The sequence below is a fragment of the Ooceraea biroi genome, chromosome 1 (assembly GCF_003672135.1).
Source record: "Ooceraea biroi isolate clonal line C1 chromosome 1, Obir_v5.4, whole genome shotgun sequence".
Lineage (NCBI taxonomy): Eukaryota > Metazoa > Arthropoda > Insecta > Hymenoptera > Formicidae > Ooceraea > Ooceraea biroi.
Window position 1 is genome coordinate 23,297,111 of NC_039506.1, and position 26,471 is coordinate 23,323,581.

General features: G+C 45.2%; 1 protein-coding gene and 1 long non-coding RNA gene across 3 annotated transcripts; one reads left to right on the top strand and one right to left on the bottom strand.

The window, feature by feature from the left end:
* Window positions 1–1,321: 1,321 nt before the first annotated feature.
* Window positions 1,322–25,993, bottom strand: LOC105283440 (PTB domain-containing engulfment adapter protein 1). Of its 2 annotated transcripts, none has more exons than XM_011346198.3 (9): window positions 25,859–25,993; window positions 6,875–6,983; window positions 6,699–6,766; window positions 3,979–4,161; window positions 3,515–3,841; window positions 3,193–3,410; window positions 2,907–3,121; window positions 2,573–2,799; window positions 1,322–2,487 (listed from the first exon to the last, which is right to left on the bottom strand). In XM_011346198.3, the coding sequence occupies exons 2-9, from the start codon at window positions 6,945–6,947 to the stop codon at window positions 2,413–2,415; spliced, it is 1,386 nt and encodes a 461-aa protein (XP_011344500.1). In that variant the 5' UTR covers window positions 6,948–6,983; window positions 25,859–25,993; the 3' UTR covers window positions 1,322–2,412. The 2 variants fall into 2 exon arrangements, with proteins under 2 accessions (XP_011344500.1, XP_011344499.1); XM_011346197.3 differs by lacking the exon at window positions 25,859–25,993 and adding an exon at window positions 17,516–17,795.
* Window positions 22,027–24,650, top strand: LOC105283441. Its single transcript, XR_894691.3, has 2 exons — window positions 22,027–24,254; window positions 24,353–24,650. It is a non-coding gene; the product is annotated as an uncharacterized LOC105283441 (long non-coding RNA).
* Window positions 25,994–26,471: the final 478 nt, after the last annotated feature.

The window sequence follows — 26,471 nt, forward strand, 5'->3', positions numbered from 1 at the left end:
CAGAAACTGAACAGAGCCTGCCGACATAACCTGGCGGCAGATTGGCGGCAGAAATAGAGCAGGCTCTGCGCAGTGTAGTTGGCAGCAGATTGGCGATAGAAACCGAACAGAGCCTGCCGACATAACCTGGCGCCAGGTTGGCGGCAGAAACCGAACAGGATCTGCAGCTTTTGACACTATTCAAATTTACACGGCTAGAAATATGCGTTTTCGCTTCGCACCGCTAGGTGGTGAACATGTTGAGTTCTTACTCGACGTTAAGATTTAGCCTGACAGTTATATAAGTTAATATACGCGTCTTGACATAATAATATTAATTTTTCTAAGAATTTTTGCACTTGCGGCACAGAGGTTCTCATGGACAACGTCCACACACGCCGCAAGCAATCTGAAGGCATTAAATTTGCCCATTTAATCAAATTAAGTATTGATTAAAAAACAGATTACTTTACAATAGTGGACCAATATAAGAAATTAATTCATACCCCACATAAAAAATTAGATTTATATTGTTAACCAATATTGCTTCAATAAATTTGTACTACTACGGCACTTTCTCGCAGAGCCTGCTCGATTTCTGCTCCAAATCTGCTGCCAACTACACTGCGCAGATCCTGCTCTATTTCTGCCGCCAGGTTATGTCGGCAGGCTCTGCTCGGTTTCTGTCGCCAATCTGCTGTCAGATCATGTTAGCAGGATCTGCTGGCAGAACACAATCTTAATGAGGACACAGATGGTACCGGATCTGTTGCATTATTCTGATTGAATCTGCTGCCAATCTGTCGACATACTGCTGACAGTTTGCTTACTGGGTACAATCAAGCCAAACTTATCGCAAAATTATACAGCCGACGATTAAGATAGTTGAATAAGTAAACAGTATTTTGCGGAAACAGAAGATTTCTTTTGTTAGACAATGTTGTGCCCCATAGTGCATTGGGTACCCAGGAAAGTTTAATGGAGTTGCAACAGGCCAAGTGTCAACATACTCTTCAGATCTTACTTCGTCCAATTTCCGTTTGTGTTCCATGCAACATAGCTTTTCTGTACAATAATTTGTCGATGATCTTATTTGCTCTACGAGGATAATTTTTTAAGTATATATACATCTTTTGTCCGAGGAAAAACTGATAGATGTGATGGTGGAAAAGATTTTGTTTAAAAATATAATATTATTTATAACACCTATAAAAGGAAACTTTTATCTTAAAACGATGGAAATTTTTGCACAGTAATAAATACTTATAATGTTACATTGGACAAATGCTACCAAGAAAGAAAAAAGGCTGTAAATTTCGAGGAGGAAGAAATATGTTCAATGTTTTTGTTTCAATAATCATATGGTATATTCTTAACTATGGTTCTTAAACAATGTAGCAACAATAAGATAAAGTATTTCATATTTACATGATTATTAATCCTCTTTATATATAGCGATAAACGTAAATTCGTTCGACGCTTCACATTTACGTCGGATCGTGATACGTGTAGAGATTACTGTAAAATCTAGATAGCTAGAACCTCTTCGTGCGTTCTTACTGCGGTAAAACTTTGTTCCTTTTTTTATGTTGTCGTTTAAAGGAAGATACGGATTAAAGATATGTACGATAAACCGAAGAAAGAGGATGTGCGGATTATGTGGATTCAATCGACAGTCTATGAAGGCTATGCGTTTCGTATTATTAGTGTGTGATCTCTAGACACTAATGATGGTTAGTGTTCCATTTTTGTCGGCTATTAGTTCTCTTTCCAACCAACGACCGTAGTCGTTGCGACGAGCTTAGATTAAACTCTAGGCCGAATATAAAAAAAAGATACATGCATACATTATGAATTTCTCTTAAGATGTACTAAGAAATTACTTCGATCACCACCATTCCTTGAAACACGATGGTCGACCGAGATATTAATTTGCTTTTTTTAGCATCTCATTAAAAAATATGAAAGACGCAAGCATACCATCGTCGATATGAGATTCGCGGTAAGATTGAAGTATTTATATAAGATTTTTTGCGTTTTAAAATTATGCGGTCTTAATTAGAATATTTGATTCCACTCTAGCGATCAACCTTGAGATCCCGTCTTACTGACTTATGGAATGGGCGACAAAAACGCGCGTCGTTGAACCTCAGTTTTCCAAAGCGGCGGATAGAATAGCGTAAATTACCGGAGAGCGAGCGTAGAAAGAAACACGCTTATAAAATTATTATTTCATATATGCGTATCATAAATATCGAACATGATCATAAATATAGTAGGATAGTAGAATAATAATTGACTAATTTTGGTTTTACACGGACGTAATTCCTAATTGCTCTATCCGTTAGTTGGTACTTCGTACTCCCAGAGTACAGAGTAATGAAGTTTTTATTATATCGTAGCATCGCGCTTCCAGCATGACGATTGACGAGCCTAATTTCGCAGCGGGTCCAAGCTCTCCAAAGAAAAGTCATCAGTTCCGATGCACAGCCCTCTACTGAAACCGTCCTGAAAATTTTTCGTCGCCTGTTAGACCAATAATCCACTTAAAATAGTCAGAAATCATGAGAAACTGGACCGAGTTCACTCCCACCTTCATCTCTAACAGCCTCTTGTCCAGCAGACCGATAGCGTTTTCCAATTCCTGCTGGCTGGGATTAGATGTCACAGTCGAAGCGCCAAATTCGCCCATCTCAAACGGATCGTTGAAGTCGTTCTTCATGTTTAAAGTCGGCGTCGGATTGAAGGGAATGCTACCGAACAAATCCTCCTTGACTCCGTTTTGGCGCCTCGAGTCTTTCGTCTTTGGTGGTGGTGCCACTTTAGGATATAGTCAGATTAGATGCACAATATGTAGATGTAGTTTACAAGTGTAACATCATCGATGATGATGTGATCGAAGATAATTTTATTAATTGAGTGCTTACGTAGAGGCGGAGAGCTAGTCGTGCCGTTTGACTGCGAGAAGAAGTTTGCTCCTGAAGACACTTGGCCATTAAGAAGCGCATTGTTGTTCGATTGGTGATTGGCAAGACCATTGGCTGCGGTCTCGTAGGCCCTCGGGTTGAAATCCTCTTCAAACTCGTCCATCAGCAGCCCTTCCAATTTCGTGCCAACCGACGGCATTGGGGCTGGCTCGCTTCTGCGTGACGGAGAGAACGTAAATTCAAGGAATATCAGTAAACACAAAATTGATCATCGTACTAGTCATACCCCATGAAATCATCATCAAAGCTCTTTTCGAAACTCCTCGGCGGAACTGGCGGTGGTTGCTGAGGCCCGTTGGACGTGTTTCCATTGCTATCGCTGCTCGTGTTGAGCACTAGCTTACTGCTGGTCGTGCCATTGATTTGCGGCGAGTCCGTCGGAGCTCCAGGTACGTGAAGGATATCGGGCAGATTATGCTGCGATAAATATGCTGATACGTCCGCCTAAATAGAGAAAATAAAATACAATACAGCACGAAGTATCGAATCAGCGAACAATTCCTATGCTTATATTAATAATAATAATAATAATATATGTTCACACTAACCGAGCCTTTAATTGCCGCGATATCTTGTAGCCGTTGTCGATAAACGTTGTTCTCGTGCTCCAATCGTTTTATCTTCTGTTGTAGCACCATGCAGCGCCGTTGCGTTTCCAGATCTTTACCGGAAGTTTCGAGGAACCGCCTGTAAGCCAGATCGAAGGCTTGACCGATAGTAAGCGTGATCTCTTCAGCTAGTTTGTCGCTGACGAAAACGAAGCAAGTATGCCTCTCCGCGTCCTCCTCTTTTGCGATGAAACTAAAAAACTTCTTCTCCCCTTTATCGTCGGCGCAGTACGAAATTCTGTGCAACGGATACTGATGCATAATTCGCTGCAAAAATAATCATCGGTCATCAGTTACGATAAAATAATCAAAAATAATCAAATCCTTTAGCACATGTATGAAGACATAAGTTCCTTTTTCTTTCTTTCCCGTAAAAAATAATTTCCAGTGAATTAACGACGTACCTTGGGCGTCGTTTTTGTTTTTGGTTCCTGTATCGCCACGCCATCGATACTTATGGTGAGCTCGACCTTTGGGGTTTTCGTACCTTCGCTTTTTTTGAGTTGTTGATTGAATTTCAGTTTACAGATTGCCTCCTTGACGACATCGATGCCTTTAGGTTGATCCACTTCTGTGCTGCCCAAATACTAAAATATTAAGGGAAATGTAAAGATTTGAATCGTCGAAAAGTGGATAAAATTCAAATATCATTCGTGGACGAACGAAAATAAACATGGATAAATTTTCTTTGTAGCAGTTTTTAATGCTTCCTTAACGAACGAAACCAGCTGCAAAAGTCCAAAACATTTAAATAATTAAGGGTGATATTGATCGTTGAAAATCGCACGATTTGAACAACTGCACTGGTTTTGCCACGATTCCGAGTAAACGAGTTGAAATCTTTCAATTCGTTGGGTAATGTTTTGTTAGTGAAATCTCCCTCTATAAGCTGAATCTAAAATTTGAAGAAGAACATCAAGATTAAAAGAATGATGACTAAAAATAAAGAAACTAAAAAATTCAAATTATTTGTTGTGAAAATTAAATAATAAATCTTTGTACACAGAAGTAGGTTCAGTTTAAGTTCATAATCTTCCAAAAAATTTCAGGTCAATATCTGCACTTGTTCTTAAATTATCGTGGCAAAACTAGCGAAAAATGCTGCTTCGAGGAAAACACGATTAAAGAAAACATAGACGGCACAGTAGGTGTGCACGGCCTCACATTTTTGGTTCTCCTAAGTTCAAATTTATTTCTCAAAAAAAAACAAATATAATTCTTTAGGAAAATATTCTTGAAGGATCACACTGTCGGACTAAAAACGAAAAAATCGACTTTTTCAAACTTTCCAACCTTTACACCCCCCTTAAATCATAGAAAGATAACAAACAAAAACTCAGTCAGCTGTTCTTTCGTGTTGCACGCTTTGTTACAGAAATAAAAAGATTGCACGTAGAAAATGGCGTGGGAAACGCCGTGACGTGTATTCCTGGAAAAATGTACACTTGGAACGTGACACAAATGTAGTTCTTCATTAGCGTTTTTTCAGCGCATTCCTCCACGTCTTGCATATTTTTGCATTATAATCGTTATAAATCTCCCGCATACATCTGCAAAGCAATAGCACGACATCTCCCATCAAGGTAATATTTCCAAGAGAAAAGTGGTCTAACCGCTTACAAGTAGAACATACAAGTTCGTATGTATATGTGTATGTATATATGTATGTATCGTGTACAACAGGATTTAATACAGATTAAACGTATCAAAACCTTACAATAATTTTATTTGTCAAAAACAGATCAAACGCGTGAAAGAACTATTGAAAAGACGTCAGCAAGAAGGATGGGAGGAGAGAGTTAGGCCAATCAGTAATCAAAAGAATTGCTTGCAGTCGTTTGCAATTTCGCAAACTGACAACGGACGAGAATAAGCAGAAGCGTTTCGTAATCATTATTTGAGAATACGACGCACATCTAACGGTCATTTAGCGTCGCACATTTCCTCCCGATCGATAAAATATTTCTGCACTTTAATCTAATACAAACGAAACGCGATAAACATAACTGTTACAAATTGCGTGATACTATCAGTTTACAGTGACGTTGTGCTGCGTAGTTTAATGATCTCTGGATACTTTTATATCTGATCAAACATTTTCTTGGATGACGAAACTACGTCTCGATTACTTGCGCAAATCTGACCCGACCGCATTTAAATGCGTAATTACATGGTGTATGAAATTGATTTCGATAATTTAATCGCGCGTTCATTCATATATAGCAATTTAGCATAAGACAAAATAATGATCCGAATGGGAGATATAACAGAAATATCATTAATGTGAGAGCAATATTCAATTTCGTCAACTTAAAGCTGCTTTACATATTAATATTGCTATGTATACATACCGTATTATTATGTACATATTTTCAAACATTATTAAAAGCTACGAAAAATTTATAATTTTCCCGTTCTTAACGTGCGTGTTTGTAATCGAGTCGAATCTGCAAGTAATCAGTATACAATTTATTTTTGCGTCACCTCAAGAAAAACTTCTTCCGGCGGAATATCATTACCGAAAAGTCACGACAAGAACCACGGGAAAAAGAGGTAATCCGACAAAAAAAACGATACAACAATCCGGATACCGCTATTTTCGCGTTTGGCGGTGACGACACACGGCGTTCCGTCCGTGAGATAGTGAAATCTGGTCGCTCGCAAAGTTTCGAAGTTCAACGAACTCGCGCGACGCACCGGCTGGATCTCTCAGCGCGTCGAACAATTCATCCGCGTGATACACCGGTATTCGTATTCACAGGGAAACCAACATACGTGTCGGTAACAATTCGAAACGAAAGGCAGACAGGCGCATGGTTCGCGCGTTGCGCAACTGTTCCGGGTGACACGAAATGAATAGACGTCTCGAATCTAGGAACGTTCGACGCAAGTCTCATGAACCGCGTTTCTTTTTATTTCAATTTCGGAGCAAGTTATATTTGCGCGAATATTTGCCAGCGATTCGCCGGCTAGAAAGTACGGATTGCTTTGTTTTTATATCGATTTGTGGCTTTTTGACGATGGAAAATTGCGCTCCTCCTATTATTAGGTTTAATTAACTCTCACGGCATTCGCACTCGTTCCAATCCGAGAGACTTTTCATAGCACGGAAATTGCACCGTACCTTGACTAGATAGGCGATGTGTCCTTTTTGGAGCGCATCCGGTGGGTGTATCCAGTTCCTATTCGTTCCTGTGAACAAGAGAGAGACACGATTGTCAACCTTCGTCAGAACAGCCAGCGGCAAGCCTATATTTGCCAATACCAGTCGTGTGTGCTCGAAAAAGTCGGGTTACTCACCTCCGTTCTTGCTCGGCTGATTTTTATTGTTCGCCGAATTCTGTGCCCATTTCAGCAACGTCGAGTTCCTCATGTTGTCGGTCTTTGGCTACAACCGACTATTAAATCCCTGCAACAGAAAAATGCAAGAGGCACCGATCAGTAATCAGTCGATTATGTCGACAGGCGGTTCCAGACCGTGGATACGAAAGAATTAAATGCATCGCTGCTCAAACATTAAGAACCACCGGCGCTGCAATTTTTCCTTTCCCTCGACATTGTATGAGGTGGGACGCGGAGTTTTGGACGCTATCCAGGTTGCCGTTCTCTTCCTATTTCCACAATCTCGCGCGCGCGTGCCCACCCCAGCTGCTTCCCTCGTTTCTATCCTCCTCGGAAATCACTTTCTACCAGTCGTAATCCGCGCGTTAAATCTCTCGGTGAAGCAGCGTGCGACGTGTCACACGTACGTATGGCGCGTGCACGTTGCACATAATCGGCCAAGAAGAGCTCTCGTTACGTCGCAGAGAAGAATAGAATTTTACGCGTGAAGCTACGCGTCCGCCCGAGGCTAATTTACGACGTGCAATTTATGGAAATGAGTTCGATAAAAATGGAACGCAACGACTTATTATAGTTTCAATACGAATTGTGAATCACATCTCTGCTTCGACGCTTCGACCCTGGAGAAGAATGCAACGAGAGCGTGCATTCTGCCCTCTCCTTGATCCCTCATTGGAAACGATCGCGATATCTTTGTTCTATACGTCTCGATCTTGCTTCTCTCCCCCTTTCATCCCTTCTGTCCGCGCGTTGCGATATCTAGTTCTTTTTATCACTCCTATCCGCGAAGAAACTTGCGACTGAATCTCTTGACGTAATGGAGCTTATGAATATTCATGCAAAAGCAGGTCAATTACATGCACTTGGACGTGCATGCCGTAACGTTACATTTTCCTCCGTAAATTCCTTCCAAGCTCAGAACGTCTAGCGTTTTTAGTTCCTGCTTCCTTTTTCTTCCCCTCAACGTTGGTCCATTATGATAATTTGATATTAAGTGGAGAATCACGTGTGAATCTGTCGTTTCTTACGTAAAAAACCTCAAAGCGTGTGAAATCGACTTAAGGTGCGGACGATTGTTCGCGGTGTACCAGCGGTCAGCCTTGAAGACGAAGGCTGAATCCTTTCGCGTTTCATCATCCCGCGCACGACACTATTCATACTTCAAGACGTCGAACGTCCAATTAGATCAAACATGTGCGGATAGGGACATCGGAATGGAGCGCGTATAGAGGCATGTTGCATATATTTGTACCGCACTCTCGCACAGCTTCTGTCGAACGCTAATACAAAGTACAATCTGCATTCCGTTCCTGATCATTGCTCGCGCGACGACTCGACACTGAGACACACGCATCAATAACGTTTTTAATATAGGTATTCTCAAGCGAATTCTCTCCTTGAATTTTACTCTCGAGCAGCATTCAAAATCTAAAGGAGATTCAATTTCCTAGTAAAGGACTAACAAGTTAACATCTGAAGGAACACGAAGTAGAATATAGCTACTGACTTGGAGATTTCATAACTCAGGAACGCAAGAGAATTCAGAGATTACAAGTTGACCAAGAGACCGGCGAGAGTCGCTAATCGACGTTTGTTTAATCAAGTTGGCGTGTTGTTAATTGTACGTTAATTGTATGTCACTGTACGCAGCTACGAATTTATTCAGCCGAAAATTTGGAAATATTTGCGCATGTTTTTGCGCACAGTCGAGAATTTTATTGTGCAACGGCGATGTGTGAACGTAGTCGCACGAAACTGAACAGCCTATCTACGTATCCCTCGCTAAAAAAAATGATAGAGGAATGCAAGATCACGTGAGAGTTTCCATTCGGAATTCCTACCTAACTGCGTGCGAGCGTGCGAACGCGCGAGGCGGCCACAGGAGGACAGAATTTTTCCACTCGCGCGAACGAGAACGTCTGACGTCCGCGGTTAATTCGGCAATGAGCGCAATCACGAGCGAGCGGCTGAGATTGAAATCTTTCCGCTCGATACGCGCGAGCGAGAAAGTCTAGGCGTCCGCGAGAGATTCTCAGGCGGATGGTATATCGGCCGGGAGTACGTACCTACGTGGCGGTAAATGTCGGACGATATCGTGAAAAGTAAGGCAGAAAGAACCGTCGTGTGTATGAGAGACGCATCTGCGTTGATCAACGCAACGAGAAACTGCGACTTTTTTCGCGCTACCAATTAACGCTCATTCTAATTGCAACATATTAATTGCAGCGTATCTGCATTGGCAATTTCGCGCACTGTCACCCGCATCTCGGGCACTTATTTGTCCGTTTATATCATTGCTTTAATTGATCGGGACGAGGGAGGAGAGGGAGGGAGAGGAATCTTTACACAATACTGTGTCGCGAACTTCTGACGAATAAATAAGCGTCACGTTATTTTGCAAAGCGATCGTAAACAAACGAGATAACGTTTTACGCTGACGCAACGAAATTGACCGAATCGTCAACGTGCATCGTGAAGGAAACGGTCGAATTTTCCGATGGGCACGGTCTCGGGGAGGCCGACGTGTTAATCGGCCGCGATTAATTCGCGAAATAACGGGCACAATCGACGGGCTCAATCGCTTTTATGCGGCTGGCTCGGAGCACCGCGGTCGCGCCGTGTTATTTGAGAGGCATTTAAGCGCTGAAAGGTGGAGGTTCGGATTTAATGCGCGACTTCCTATTCCTGCCGCGTAGGCGCAAAGAGGTCGAGTGCCAAAGCCGCCGCGTGTTGTCGTCGTCGTCGTCGTCGTCGTCGTCGTCGTCGTCGTCGTCGCAGTCACGCCGTCCTGTACGAATGCATCACCGGCGGAGATTCGTGCCACTCTCTTTCTCTGTTTCTCTTTCTTTCTCTTCTCGTCACGCGTGTGATACATGTATCCTGTCGCCCGCCCTCGTTCGTTTCTCTCTTCAGACCGTTCGCAATCGGTGATTACGGTAACAGGTTGTCGATCGATTAAACTCGGGCCGATTGTCGGGCCGATTGTCGCGCCGATTGTCCAACGCTGAACGACGGGCGAACGACCGAATGTAGTTACCTCTTCGCGTTACGTTAGCAACCCCGTACCCCTGCGAGCGAGGATCGTGAAAGTTACTCGCGCCTCGGAGCTTTCATAACGAAAACGATGTACCGTTAAAAGATTTAGCTCGCAGCAGGAAAAGTTACCTTACGCGATTTATTACGCGAAAGCGAACTCGGCTGCGTCTATTAGGCGCGCTTCGCGTTACCCGCGTTGCGCGCGTACCCATGTCCGCGACGACGCGGCCGATTCGCGCGATTCTAGAGAGGTCACCGAAGAAAGTAGAACCCTCGTCGAGTCATGCACGACCGCGTACAGGTACGCGATAGCGGCTCCGCGAAGGCGCGGATCGCGCACGAGAGGTGTCCACGTTCACCGCGGATAGATTATCCGTATTGCCTCGCGATAAGAAGAAAGAGGGAAAGTGTATCGGAGATTTTTTTGTGCTCTCTGCGATGCCCACATCAGCGCGCTTTAATCGAGCGATAATTAAACAAGCGGTAATTAGTCACGTTTCTCCTCGATACGTAATTAACTATTAATAGCGGCGATCCCATTGCATGTGTGCGTAAGCAATAGGCTTGTTTTTTTTTCCTCGCTCGATCGCTGTGCGGATGTGAATAACTCTTTGTTGGGAAAAATCGTCCCATTTCCATCGCTTGCCGCTATCCAGACGCACTCGGTATTCAGTGGTTGTTCGCCACGAGAAAGAAAAAGATCCACGAAGAGTATCATCACGTGTGACACGTGTACGTCTCGCATGCACGACACGTGCAACGAAGCAAATATGTGGATAGCGGCCCTTCACATAACGTGCGTAACGCGTGACGCTCACGTTGCGCATCGAAATTCCTCCTAAAACTCGAGGTAACGTCTCTACGTATAGGTAAAAGGGTATAGCTAAATAATTCTCTGCTTGGTACCATTCTCCGGAAACGCAAAGAAAATCCGCACAAAAGCCTGCGCGTTCGCGAGAAACGGTTTCGCACAAACAGCACAGTTGAGCAACCGGTATTACGATCGCGCAATCGTGTAATTGTTGTTCAAACATTGCACGGGTCAAGATCATTCCTTCAATGCATCATGCGTAACGATAAAGATTTTGTGTATCAAAAATTAAGAAAAAACTTGAAAAAACTTAAATGGAAAAGAAATTGTTAAATTTAAAAGACATAATAATATCAAGTGCAAATATTTTTGCAACAAGAGCGAAAGTAATGTTAAGTATATACATATATAACAGGCGGAAAATATGTAGCTGCAGCAGTCATTTTTTGCACTTTGTGGAAACATGTAGAACGTAATGTGAGTCATAACGATAATATGAACATGGTTTTTTTACGGACCGTATGTCATTCATTGAGAATGTGCGAGACATAATCAGCCATCGTTAGCTCATAAATTAAAGACGTAAGGCGGAGATATACGCGCTTCTTATTTTACTAATCGCCTCTGAAATTTATACGAAACGCACACGACAGCGTGATTACACGCCTGCAAGTATCGGATAAACGAAGCGTGATTATTAAAGCGAGATCGTGCGATGCTCGACGTTCGCAGAGGTGTGACACGGACACGACAACAATCGCGCGAGACAATCTATTCAGCATTTGATCAGAAGGATGCGCAAAAGTGTTATGCTAATAAGCACGCGCGTTGTTAGCACGTTGATGTGCGTGCGAAGCTGCACGTGGCATTACGGAGACGCACCGAATTCAAGGATAGCGATACGTATAATACATTAGCGATGCTGCGACTATTACTCGAGTGGAAAATAGCCGAGTGACAAATGATAAAAACTGAGAACGACCGAATCGCGACGACGATTTGTACGAGGAACATTCGTGCAAGATTCAAGTGACGCGTTTCAATTGCGTAAGTTTTACATTTCCTTTTTGTTTCCGCTGAAGAACAATTAACCGTTAAATTCAGCACACGTATGCGACATTGCGCAGATGTGAGATGCGAGGATGAAAAGAAAGGAAGATCATTCTCTTGGAACAACGAATTGAACACTTTCCGCTGCGCCATTCCGCGGCATTTGGCGATACACGGCTTTGACATTATTTAAATCGTCGTCCCATTTACACACCATTAAAATGTACATGTTGCTGCGAACAATCACGTCACATGAATAATGAATAATCATACGCCGTTTCTCGTGACCGCGGTCATAAAGTATGCGCCTCCACCCCGTTCATGGCGAATGTCAACAACTTTCGCCGCCAATTTCGTCAATGAAAGCTTTCGCCAAGCTATCACACGCCGTCACGATTCGACTTTAGACTCAGTAATTGATGCAGATCTTTTAGAGAAACTATATATAGATGTGTATATAAAATTCAAGAACCAACATATTCAATTTCTTAATTTTTTTCCTTTATCTCAAGCAACGCCAGACACATGTTCGCCATTTGTCTAACGACCGGACTACCTTAAGCGGATGCAAACGGATCTCCCTACTCTCGCAAAAATCTGCGAGTTCCGCGAAGAAAAACACGACAACGAACATCCGCATCGCGAGAAACGTTTTAACGAGATTCGTGATTGTCCGACGACACTGGCACCATTAGACCGATCATTAAACACGCGGATGGGCCGCAAGCGAAGAATCGGCCAGCGTGCATCCGACCCCGATGGTGTATGGGTGTGCGCCGTTGGAACGGCGGGTTGCATAACGTTCAAGGTGAAACTTCCCCACCATCAACTAGACAATCGCGTCTCTCTGATGCAGCAGCAGCAGCAGCTGCTGTTGTTGTTGACCACCATTGACGGTATGCGCCGGTGGCCAATTAGTATCGCTGTTAATTCAATCTCCGCCTCGCCTACGGTGGATCCGGTCGGCTGACGGATTGATGGAGCCGCCTGTCCAAGGCGCAGTAATACCGAGCGTGTCAAAAGTCCGCGCCGAGCTCCCTCGCGCCTGCAAGAAGGCGAAATCGGAGCCGATAATAGCATAGCAAAGAGCCAGGCCGTTATTCTTCCGTAGACCGTTAATCCCTCATCATTATCGCGTCTTGTCGACTTTACATTGAGCCCTCGTGAAAATCCGCTGGAAATTAAAATGTGCTAACTGTACATCAGCCCGATACAAGCGGAGAGTGGCTGCTTCGCGAGATAATCACCGGTGTGCACGGTTTCGTAGAAACTCGCTCCTGTCGAACGATAAACGAGCAATAAAGGGAGAGAGAGGAAAGAGAAAGAAGCGTTGTTCATTAAGACACTCAGGGAAAGAAATCCTCTTAAGCACGAATTCAATAGTGCAAACGTGATTATAAAAAGGGAGAGAAAGAGCGAGAATCGCGTGAGACTATAATTGGAAACGCTCTTTCGCGGAGGACTTTCATCTGAAAAATAAAAGCAAATCTCGTGGCCAGTGGAACGCAAAAAGATCTGTTCGATAGCATACGCGCGCGCGAGTGAAAATTCGATTAACATAGAAAGGATGACGTGGAAAAGCACGTTCGTAAATTCGCGCCTCGAATCCCCTGGCGAGTCATTAAACGTGGATCAACAAGCCGGCTGCTAACCGAGCCACTGCGCGCGTTGCAACGACACGGACTATTTTTCCGGCGGATACGGTCAATTAGAAAACGCCCGGTCGCACTTTCTCCTGGGCTGCCGTGCTCGCCTTCGGCGCCTTTTGCTATTTAGGAAAAAGGATCTTGTGGGTCGCGACCCACATGACCAGCCATCGCGACCAGCGTTAACCTTCCGCCGTGAGGAATCCTCGGCGACGAGGCGAGCCCCAGACGCGTTTCCCCATGCATTTCGCGCTACTCGCTTTCCATTCGTCGACCTGGCTAATAGAAGCCTCGCTGGAAGACCATAATCACGCCTTAATCTCGCGAAAATCACGCGCCTCCGGCGCGTTTCCATTTCGCGGATGGAGGCGCGTTCGACCCATTTTCACTCGGCTCATTAATGTTACTCGATACTCGCGTTCGTTAAAATCCTCGGTGTTTTGGCACGCAACGATATTCCTGTGTTCTTTTCGCTCTACATCTGCCTTTAAATATGGCCGCGCGTTATCCCACAGAGCTTTATGCGATTTATTGTGAGTACGATGCCCAGGTAACAAGCGAAAAGAAACCTGTGGCTAACATTCCCATGCCGAACATAAATTATCCTATTGTTACGCGTACAGGATACACCGACGGAAAATCCTCCGCTTACAGAAGAACAATTCCGAGTCGCGTCGAATGAATGATAGGACAGTACATATAAATCTTCTTCTCTTTTTTTTTATCGTCGTTGATAGCATTAGTAGTAAGATTTGTGAGAAAATTATTCTTCTCAAGAGGAAACATCGCATATTCGCGGATGCCACCTGTATGTGTGCGCGTGTACCGTTTTAATGCAGACTTTGGTTCTCATCACGCAATAATGCATTACGTGCATACATGCGATTCTATATGTGTTAATTGATGAATACGATTTAAAATAGCTTCGCAGGATGTGCACGCCTTACGTTTTAATTTAAACATAATGCGAATTTAATCTCGAGATTTCCATCGTGATGCAATCGGTATGCGGTTATAAGATAGAAATTATGTAACGACTGTCTCTCTCTCGCATGCATATGTAAAATGCGGTTAATCATTCTTTCCAAAATATCATCTGCCTGCAGAGAAGATAAACAGCGGCGTATCTCCGTGTAGCAATACTTGCTATCGCGTCTCCCAATAATCTCACGTTGACACGTGTCGTACGTTGTTGACTTAGCAACCAATTTCGTTGGAATCTGGAAATGAGATTCGAAATGAAATATCACTTTCGAAACTTCGAATCCATACAGATAAATAACTTTATATATCTTTGCGAATATAACCCGAACGAAGGCTTAATTGCCAACTAAATATGAATCACAGAAAATAGTTTCTTCGAAACCATCTCGTGTCCGTCATTGGTATCATATCTACTTGCACGGAACCACGTCGTAATCACGGCCGCCGATAATTTCGACTTCGACGAAGACACGGACCGGTGCAAGTTACAAAGTCCCGAGAACTCGACTGCGTGTCACTTTAAATCTCGCTCGTTCGACACGCGCTCGATCGCTGCCTGTTTTCGTTTCTCATTTTTCTGGAGGTGCGACAAGATAAGGCACGATTAGAATTTACGGAGGAAAAAAAGTACGACGCCTGTCGCGCTCTTTCAACCCCGACGTGATTCCTGCAATATTTCGCTTCCATTGATCGCCAATCGACCTTTGACATGGGCTTCCGTATCGCGACCTTTTGGCGCTCCTGATAACCCGCCGACCTTTCAAGGCATTAAGGGTGCCTGGTGGCGCTTAATAGTATTTTTAAACCTACTTATCGCAAAAAGTCAATAAATCGATACCGTTCGCGCTCGGGCGGGATCTTCGTTGCATTCGTCATCGTTTAGGACAATCAAAGGAACATTTCACAGAATTGCACAATGCCCCAGATTTGACCGCGTATCGCGGTATTCACGAACGCATTCTTCAGGAATCTCACGAACTGAAAAAAAAAAAAGAGAGGACTCGCTCGACGACGGTCGCATCGTCATTCTCCAGCGACTAGCGTGCGCTAAATTATATCTCGCCGCGATTTACGTGTACAACGTATGCCTGTAATGTGTGACGTAGGGATTTCGCGTGTGTCGGATACGTTGGAACAACGAGACAAACTTCGTTTGGGAGCGAGGCGAGTTCAGAGATCACGGGCCTCCATTAGGACGCTATTATCACTATTAGCGTCTCGATAAGAGATTTCTACTCGCGTGCGTGTCACGATCCGATCTCGACAATCCGAATTCTACAATATTTGATTAACGTCGGCCGAGCCGGGACTGACCGTCTGCCGTTTTTGAGGCGCGCTATAGCGAATTACGGGGCCTTTGGTGCCCCCGGGGGGCAGCCGGCGAACCAGACAGCCTTGTAAAAACTGATACTGTTACTTCCGAGATGATCGCGACTGACTCTCCCGGTAGCTGCGTCTAATTGCACAAACGAGAAAACCGGGGGGTGAGAACCGAGTCTTATTATCTTCCATCCGGAGGAGCGCGCTGTTTAACGTCCCGACCGGCTAATTGTCGCTGGATTTTACCACCAGCTGCATGCTGTTATCAGCGTGTGCATGCGTGTGCGCTGGGGCGTTTACGTGCGCAATACACATGTATATATATGTATCGTGATAAATTTATCGCCGCCCAAATCGGACTACTTGGAGTGAATGAAATTAATGGATAGCAAACAGCGTGCGGATTGCATCCGAAACATGCGTTTCAAAGTTATTCTATAAACTAAGCGTCCCACACGCTCGCGCAATTCGCGCTCGTAAAATACCATCAGTTCTGTAAACGTTGAAATGTAAAATGCGCAATTACGCAAACGCGTAATGCAAAAGCACACATTACTGAATCCCTACGCTATCTTTGGATATTCAAGAGAACGTACAAGACTACGTCGTTTGACTGTTATCAAGAACTCACACAGATTTTACATTGAATGATTCTGTACGAGTCGCGTTTAACGCTCATCTCGGCGAGCGAACGGAGCAGAACCTTTAATGGCGCGGCGAAGAAACTCGACGGCGAGTCCAAGATCGGCGTGCCGGTCGAGGCGGAGGCCCTCGGCTGCAGGAAAGTAATCGACGAAACGATGACGCCGCCTGAGGAAAAGTGGAGCGGCCGCTCGTACAATTCGCGGATTTCACTGAAAAGCCCCCCTTCGCCGCGCCGAGTGAAGTTGCTCGTTATGATTTCATTCCTCGCGGATCTCTCGCTCGCTCGTTCGCGCGCTTAAGCTCGCGATCTCGCGCGACGCAGAGGAAAGTGATCATTCTATTCGCGTCCGAGCAGGGAAGGAGCCGATTGCGGCCGCGCGCGCGTTTTCACTCGCGACGGAGAACGGAGTAACCCATTTTATCCGCGCTCCGTGTCCAGCCGGGTCGAGGTTCCCCCGACTGGCGATTCCACGAGAATAAACGAGCGGACAATTTGCCGCTGATTGTACGGAGCCTGTCGCGCGATTCCGCAACCTCGCCCTCAGTTCCGGTGTTACGGATGAAGGGATCATCGCCGCGTTCGCACGTCCATACGCCCGCGCGCACACGCGATGGAAACGAAGCGTAATTAAATCTAATCAAGGAGATTTCGCACGTGCGAATGACGCGCGTCCGCGAGCGTTCTCGCGTTATAACGCGGACGAGCCGGATGTCGATAACTCCGGTGTCGACGTAATGACAGCGTAGTTGAAACAATGATGTCTCAACGTGGATTTCGCAGGAGGACCTGCATGTAATGTCTTACGTAAATATTGAACGACGCGTTCTATGTATCGTAATCGAAGTTTTTCACATGATCTACATAGTTTATATAAAATCATCGTGCACGTATATAAAGAACGACATATGTGCAAATGTAACGTATATGTATAAATATTACCACCTACATTCCCGTGTGCGTTCAACGCAAGCAGCGATGCGCAAAATTGTCGCGGGCCGCACGAATAGCTGGAAACGAATTCCTATCGTTCGATCGTCGGACAGAGACAATCGATATCAAGTGCATCCTCGCGATCGAATTGAGCGGGGTTCGCAAGAGTCACTCACCTGTTATCGTTGCCGATGCGAATCGCGTTTCGCTAATACTTAACGCGATCGCGCGGAACACATTCCCAAACCTCGCGCCGAGGAATCGAGCGGAAAATGTCTCGAAGCGGCAAATTCGAGACACGAGACGGAACGCAACAACCCAACCGACGACTCGCGGCGGACTGGAGCGCGTGGTGCACGTTGCGCTTTGCCGAGCGGACACGGCGCGGTACGGAGCGGCGCGGTGCGAAGCGACGAGAAGAACCGGACGCGGACGAGCGTGACCGATCTCCTCTCCGCGTCCGACTCGGAGTGACGGTCGTGGGAGTCCGAGTCGGCGGATCGCTCGCTGCTGGGTGGATTATTCGGTGAAACGACTGGCGGACCGATACGGGTGGCGGTACCAGCCACGGTCCCCGGACCGCGACGTCCTCTCATCCACCTATTTTCGCGACCGTTCGTTATTCTATGAGAGAAAAGGAGAAAACTAAAATGAAGTGATCGTTTCAGCCGCACCGGAACGTTGCATCGACAGTGCAACGACAGTTTTGGTACTAACGAGATGAAAGAATCGGTACGATTGGCCAAAAGGTAGAAAAAGGCGAATGGAGCAAAGTGCAATCGGCCGTAGAAATCCGTACTGCCGGAATACTTTGGAAAGAGAAAGAGAGAGGGACTGGTCGACCGAGAGCTGTCGCGCCAGGTCTTCGCAGAATGGAGTAGCGAGCGCGATCGTTGATGGTAGATGATCCGATAGAATGAGAAGGGATAGGAGAGGATGGCGGTACCAGCCACGGCCGAGACCGCCGTCGAGTCCGTCCTCCATCGCGGACCACAGCAGCAAGTTGTTACACGAAGGTGGCGAAGAGGCAGAGGGGCAAGGGGGGGAAAAGAGAGAGACCAAACGCGTATTCTTATACGGCCGAGAGATCCATCTCCGACCCTTTGCGCTAAATAGATAAGAGGATAACCGGCGCCGCGCGCGCGAGGCAAGATCATCTCTTTCTCTCTTGCTCTCTCTCTCTCTCTCTGTCTCTTGAGACAATCAGCCGACGATGGTTACACTCCATTTTCTTCTATTCATAGCCCTGATGGCGCGAACTGCGAGGCTAGGCGCTGAACTGAAAACCACCGGCCGTAATCGCGACGAATTCAATTCGTTGACGCGCAAAGCGGGAGAACGGGTCTCGCGATCGCCAATTGCCCTGCAAATAAATCGACAGACTGCCGGTTGTCGGTTTCACGCGACTGCGATATCGAGATCGGAACTCGCGATCTGGAGATTGCGCTGTTTCTCGATTGCCTGCGAGTGAGACTGCGATTTCACGGCTGGATCACGTGCCTGGGACGTTGAATCTCCCTTTCTTGCCTCGATCTTTGAAGATTGGAGATTTCTGCAATTATGGAATTTTTTTCCGCAGATTCCTTTTCCTTTTTCCGAAATCGTTTTGCGAAGATCCTTGCCGAGCGAGACTTTCGAGATTGAGACTTCACGAGATGCACGTACTGAATGGACTTTTGCGCATTTAAAGTCATGAGATGTTTATACGAGCGACTGCACACGTGCACACACATGCACGCTGAGTGTATACTCATACATCTCCTCTATCTGAATAGTTGCTATCAGCGAATGCACATTCAACTACCGTTTGCAAGGAAATAATGCCGAATTACGAAATCGCCGCAGCCTTTCCGTAGACGACGCAAGCACGAAAGGTGCGTGACCGGGTGAACGAGCGATCATAAATCATATTTTTATTTTTTCCTTTTTTTCACTTCACGTCGCACGAAACCCACGACCGCAAATCATTGCGCGCGAGGAAGTATTAACGAGAGATTTGCGAAGTAAGCAGCAAGCCGATTCGCTATAAATATCCTTCGGTAACTTTTAATCCGCAGTCTGATAATCATAAGAGTTCGAAAACAAACTTCAGATATCTCAATGCGTGCTCGAAAACAATCTTAATGACAAAATTCCTGGAAACGTTCGAGATTCTCTTCTGCAATAATAAGATTTCGTAAAAACTACTAGACCGCAAAAAATGTTTTGCGCTTTAGTATCGGCGTAACCAACAGATTCATCATTTTTTGACGCGTGCGATTGTGATTGATTAAAATGAAACCATTTTGCTTCGGCGAATTTCGTCGCTACAAAAACCAAATTTTACTATATGTCGGCGCCGAAACCGGCTCGGGGGATTCGCCGAAAAATTACGGGAAACATCCGGGATTTTTGTGCGTCAGTCCGCACGACGCGATACGCGCTAATTCCAGGCAAAACACCGCGAGCGTTCGCGCTCAGACGAATACATCGAATCGGCGAGAGTATTAAACGTGGACAGGTTCCAGGTGTGATTCAGCGTCCGGCCAGAAAACCGGTCTTTTTTTTTCGCTCGTCCGTGTGCTCGTCGCCTCGCTCATTATACAATCAGATGCCGAAAGGTACATTGCACAATTTTTGTTTTGGTTCCTTCTTCCCGTAGTCAGCGTGATGTTGATCTCGACGACTCGGGTGATTCCGATCTCTCGCGCTCCTAGATTCGCGTTTCGTCGATCTTTTTGGAACTTTCTCGAGTTCCGGTTTCACCGACGCTTACGACGACGACGGTCACCTCGGACAATGCTCGATCGCTACTAGAAGTCCATCTCGGACAGTAACCGCAGCGCGAAAGTAGGGAAAGTATCTCTCGATTTGCTTGCACATCCGACACACATATCACTACTGGAGCAAAAACGTGCTCGGCTGGGTATCATCCCGCCAGCGACAAACATCGCGCTCGCAAGCGGGCGACGTGGAATAAAAAAAGTTGACGAGACGGATATTTTTTCGGAACGGCGTTACCGCAAATGCAAATCCATCTCCTCGCGGACTTCCGCGAAATCTACATTTTTGCGGGAGATCGCGCGCATTATGCCGCGATCGCGCGGTAACGGGACAACAATTACCCATGTGCCGCGCTAGCGCACGCTCATATGTGCACGTTCACTTTACATAATAACGGCCAGCCGGGTGCTTATCATAAAAATGAATGCGCACCAGTGACTCGCCGCCGCCGTCGCGTTCTCTATTACATGAGAATAATTGCGGCACGTAATTCGACTGGAATTCGCGATTGATCGAAGCGACTCGGTGTGAGGTGACCGCGATACGCCCTCGCGAGAATACGCGTAAAAGGCTCGCGGGAAAACGCGCGTGCACGCGCGCTGCGCGTATCATCGTACATACGCCCACTTGATAAGCGACGGGTGTATAGAGACAAACTCGCGATCTCTGTCCTCGTGAAACTTACTGTAACGGGAAACATTAGTGGCTGTCGCAAATATGATTTGCGCGGAGATTGCCGGCATATCGCGGTGCATCGCGTTGCAGCCGGCGCATCTTTCTGTGTTTCTTTTTTCTCTTCGCCGCCACTCTCCTGCGCTTCGATTCGCACTTTCGTTTTTCGTAATGACGACGCTCGCGCAAAACGCACGGATTGCACGTGCGCGCGGGCGTGAAATCGCGATCTCTCGCCGCGTAATTGTCGCGAACGCGACGGGTATATGGAACAGGATCGCATGTAGCTATACATTAGATTTAATTGTATTACTTGGAATAATTTTTGATAATATCAAATAAACCTAACGATATGCTGCAGTTGCAGATCACAAGTTTCCAACTAATTATGCCATTAAGCAAAGCGAAGGATTTTTCAGAAAATTTTCATTTCGTTGAAACTAGCAGTAGATATTTCTCGGAAAACGCCTAATGGCTCGATTAGGGAAGATTTCAATAATTTGATATTATCAACGCGCTTCAAAGTGCACGGGACTTTTGCATCACCGAATTAAAGTCGATGATGATTACGGCAGACGGCGAGCAGAGGTTCAGTGGGATGGAATTGATGGATTCGAGCCGTATAATTTCCTCGTCGACAACGAAGGTTATTTGGAAGAGATGAGCGCTTCCGCGATGATTTTCCGTTTTTAATCGAATCGTTGTCAGCATACGACCTCAAAAATTGTGCGAGCGCAAAAGAATGCTTTGCAGACGCACGTTCGCGTGACGAAAGATATTCATACAAGAATCGAAATCTCGAAAACGTTATTAAAGAGAAAATCTTTTTAATAACATTTTCTCGAACTTTAGTCTCGAACGATATATTTTTTTAAACACTTTGCATTTTTCTAGTTTTAATTTTGTTTGATGGATACCATTAAGGAAATACTTCTATTTTATAAAGATGAAAGAAATGTAAAAATATCCGAACTAATATAACGTAACTAAACGTAATATTCGAACCAAAGTACAAGAGCAGAACATGTCACAAGAGTATATAAAATATCGTGGAATGCAGTTCACATGTACACGAACGAGTAGCTCGCAACCAATGCGCGCACATGCGTATACGCATCTCCGAAGTGTGAAATGCAGGCACAGATTCGTTCTTTTTCTAACGTACAACCCAAAAGGAAAGAAAATTATATATATATATATATATATATATATATATATAATCTTTCCTTTGGGGTATATATATATTGCATATATTATTTATTCATTGTAGAACTGTAACACTTACAATCTGTTCAGTTTTCATGCGGATTTAATTCCGCTGATTTCTAATTAATACTCTCATTAGTGTATACAGTATAGAGTAATAGTGCGAAACATCCTCTCGCGTTTGAGTTAGAAAAACTTATTATAAAATTATTTATTAAAAAAGATAGAATCGGCCCCCTTCGGCCGTGCTCTTGACCGTTGGCGATGTCTCCGCCCGCATTTTCGTGCGGCAGCATTGTGTCGTTGCACGACAGAAGGTCGACGTTTCTTTCTCCATCTCTTTCTTTCTCTTTCTCTTCGTATACCGGGTGACCCATCGGGGCCGCCGGCACCGTTACGTGCGCGCACAGCGACAACGTTCAAGATAGAAATTATCTAGAGGTTTTGTTGCCGTTTTCTACGTATCGCATGTGGTGTATTTATTTACCGCTTCGACTAACACGGCTGTGTTGGTTCAGATGATACCGATACGAACAATGCCAACATGTCGGAAAAACTGGCTTTTTCTCTATTCAGTGATCTTACTCACTGTCTCAAGAATAAAAAAAAACTTTAGTAGTCATCGACAAGCGAGTTTAAAATGCGAACAAACATGAAGCACACTGTTTGTTCAATAGAAATTGCAGCAATGTTTGCTAATATAATAAAAGCAATTAGCATACAAATACGCTTACGTGGAATTACCGTGTTATGTATCGTAACAGTTATCTACAATGACGAGTGACGAGAGACATGATTAATTCCAATGAAAATTACGGAGGATTGGCGTAAAACGTTTCACGTTACATTTGATTGTGAGAGGAACAGTAACTGTACCAACATCTGCCTTGAGCGACGCAGGTGCAAGATATCTGGTAGCCTTAGCAGGGTTCCCTCAGAAGGGAGCGGATACTAACTTCCTACGGAGAAACGAAATTCATCATTGAGATCACTCTGAAAAAGGAACTTGTAATAATAACAAGAACATCACACACCTTTTCTTCCAATAATAGAAATTGATTTAAATATGAATAAGTCTCAAGATTCTTTCTCATTACATGAAAAGAGACACTGCCGGCGGATTCATTTAACACTACGACGCATTTAAAAATGAGTTAGCATTGTGGGCTCCGTGCCCAGTGTTACTCATCCAGTCTTAATGATATTTTACAATGCGTGACTTATGTAGCCAGGCATCGGAATACGGGGACAAAGCGAAACGAAAACAACAGTCAACCGTTTCTTTGCGGTATTACTGCCTTCCTGCTGCTATTCTCTTTTTTTTCTCCCTTTCCTTCTCTTTCTCTCTCTCCCTCTCTTTCTCTTGCAATGTCGTAACTAGACAAACTTTTCTATTGATGTCCGATACGTGGTTATCAAAATGCATTCAGAAGCTGAACGCAGAGCTTGGCGCATTTCGTGCGGCGCACGGTTAAAATGCAAATTATTTCGCCATCTAGAAAGCAAATCACCTCCGTCTGACGACCGGCGTTTCCGCGCACGGTTCTTTTTTTCGATAAATTGCTACCCTCGCCTATACCGGGTAGCTCAAATGCGCGCTCGTTAATGCTTAGCTGCATCGTTTGCTGCCACAAGATATGCGCATCCGCGGATCCTTTACATAAAGTTCGGTTCGTTCCGAGATCGCTATCGTGTTATCCGGCATCAAGCGTATCGGGTGATCGACGAGGTTCAGTTTCAAAAAGGTAGAATCCAGCAGATGTTCTTGATCTTGAAATTTCATTGACTTTAATTGAAAATAATCTTTTATATATGAATATTTTGAGAATATTTCAACGCAAATATGTAAAATGTGCTGGATTTATGTGGATTAACTTTATTTTATATTATATTGTACCTAATCACCTAACGTTGAGACATGATAATGGAGTTTCACCTTATCAGAGAAAACTTTCGTTCTTCAAAAAAAAAACGCTTGTTTAACACGATCGCGCGTGCGGCAGAGCGCGCGCGTTCCATGTAGACGCACACGTTCACAGATTATTTGAGAAAAGTGATAAGACACGTAATGACGACAGCGAGGGAACGGCACGGAATGACTCGCGGCAGATATAGCTGCCGTGACATGACACGCTATCAAGTCCTGTCGGAATGGCAGGTTCGAGCTTGCCTGCCTGCAAGCATCGTACGCACCGGCTGCTCCTCTCTCAATGTATCTTTCGCCGTCATGTGCATCGGGTAGCTCCAGGAATTCCAAAGTTTTAATCGTGCTTGGTATATGTATATACTTGAAAATATATACTTCAATTCACCTACTCACTTGAAGTAAATCTTCAAATCTACTATTCAACTATTAACTATTTCCATTGCAGATTCATTAATTCAATTCGATTCGATGATATTCCGAGTAGGTAGATAGTCGCTATATAGTGTTAGATTTCGCCGTTAGATTCAATGTATTATACTACGTGCTACATTTTAGAGAACAGCTGTACATTTAAGGATACGGACACGAGTCGTGCGCAGGACGAGGAGAGTGGGCGTTCGTGATATGTGAAAAGCCTATCTGCGACGGCCGGCGACCTTTTCGACACTCAACGAAATGATACTGTACAATATGATATACTATGTACCACGTCATCATCATAATAATAACAATATCCACATGTCGACACGACATTTTTTACAGCTGTCCCTTGCAAAACGACTGGACATGTTTGTGAGCTTGTTCGTCACGCGGATTTGTTTTGGATTCGCAAAATTTCGTTGATTTCGCCGAAAGAAGACAAACCAGCCGCGTAAGAACGGTCACGCGCCACGAAACGTACGGTAAAAGTGCTTCTGACATTTGAAGGCATTTGCGCGCGCGCGATCGTTTTCGCGGCGTCCTTGAGTCAATTCACCATGCGCGACGTCAGAAATTCAACCTGCTCGCGCGAGGCCATTTACATTGTTGTTTACAATTACACGGCGTCGTCGACCCTTTGTTTGGCCCGACACTTTCGACTACTTGTCTTCCTCCCCCTCCCCCCTCCTCCTCTCCTCGCCTACTTTGCGAATTTCCTGAATCCGAATTGTCCAAATCGCGCGTGTGACGATACTCTGGCGCGTCACAAACAAAAACACGAGCAAAGTCTACACGTGCACGTTGTGCGAGCTAAGTAAATCGAGTCAAACAAATATACGCGGCACAACAATACACACACACACACACACACACATACACAAAAGTAAATAGGAACGTCGATGCCGCGGACGTAATCGCAAAAGTAGGAAGCCCAGATTTCTCCGATGCAACGTTCACCACCTTCGAGCGCGATTGTTGTCGAGTTGAGCGATAATCGGCGCAGGAGATTATCTCTCGCGTTGAAATCGCGCGTGTGACACACGCGGCGGAAGACACGCGTTGCGGATGTCGCGCGAGGAGTGACCCGGAGCCACGCACGCGACGGGCACAAGGATTACAAGGACGCAGGATGCGTCCCTTCCTCCGGAGATGGGTGGGCGCGATTCTCGCCGCAATTCTCACCGCAATTCGCGCGACCTTTGCGCTGTTCTCCTCGGTTAGTTAGCCGCGCGTCCTTCCTTCCATCGCTCGCTCGCTCGCACGCTCGCACGCTCGTACGTGCGTTCGTAAAAATGCCGAAATAGAAAGTCTCAGTCGTGCGCCCGCGCGCTCGCGCGCTCCGAAAGATCTTTTACTTCTCTCGTTCAAAGCCCGGGCCCGGGCGCTTGCGCGCCGCGGGCATTTTTCTCCGAATGGAAAAATACGAAAGCGGATACGCGCCGGTGCGCGATGATTCTCATTTGCTTTTTCGAAAATTCGAAAGCGCGCGGCGCGCCGCACGACGCGTAGGCACGAGAGCGTTTTCACTTACCGGCCGCGATCGATTATTACCACTGCGCGGTGATTGACGTTCCTTTGCACGGGCCGCCGCTTTCCCCGAAGAACGTAATCCACCTGTCCCGACAGACACACGACTCACAGTGCGAGTGGGCAAGATCACATTTGAGAATACAGGCGGGCCTGGCGCGCGCTGCGCCGTCTATCGACGCGCACATTGCGACCACCATCTTTGTTGTCTTCCGATGGCGGTCCACTTGATGTTTCAAGTGCGTCCGAGTATTCTTTATCTTGTTTCTTTTTTCACAGAAAAAGAGGAGAGAACGTGTTTTGAAGCATTTGGAGCATCACCCGGACTGCAGCGTATCTGCTGGTGGCGGGAAAAGTTAAATTAATTACGGTAATCGAGAAATCTGTGAACAGACATTTACGGATAATTTATAATCTAGATTTGCAATTAGGTTGTCATTGGTTAAATAGACAGTGAGAGAACTTGTTTGCTCTTGTTACTTGCTGTTTGTGTTCTTAAAATTCTTCGAGTATCTCCAGGAAAGAAAATAAAAATAGAATTATAAAAAATACGGCTTACATTGCATATTGCAAGATTTACGCGTAGACGACTACGTATTCGCAGATATCCGCGATGT

Excerpts from the sequence above, each read along its gene's own strand:
- LOC105283440 (XM_011346198.3), bottom strand. The coding sequence starts at position 6,947 with ATGAGGAACTCGACGTTGCTGAAATGGGCACAGAATTCGGCGAACAAT. Across the intron at positions 4,162-6,698 it reads ACATCGCCTATCTAGTCAAG|TATTTGGGCAGCACAGAAGT; the intron begins GTACGGTGCAAT and ends TTAATATTTTAG. Across the intron at positions 3,122-3,192 it reads TTTGATGATGATTTCATGGG|AAGCGAGCCAGCCCCAATGC; the intron begins GTATGACTAGTA and ends TCCGTCACGCAG.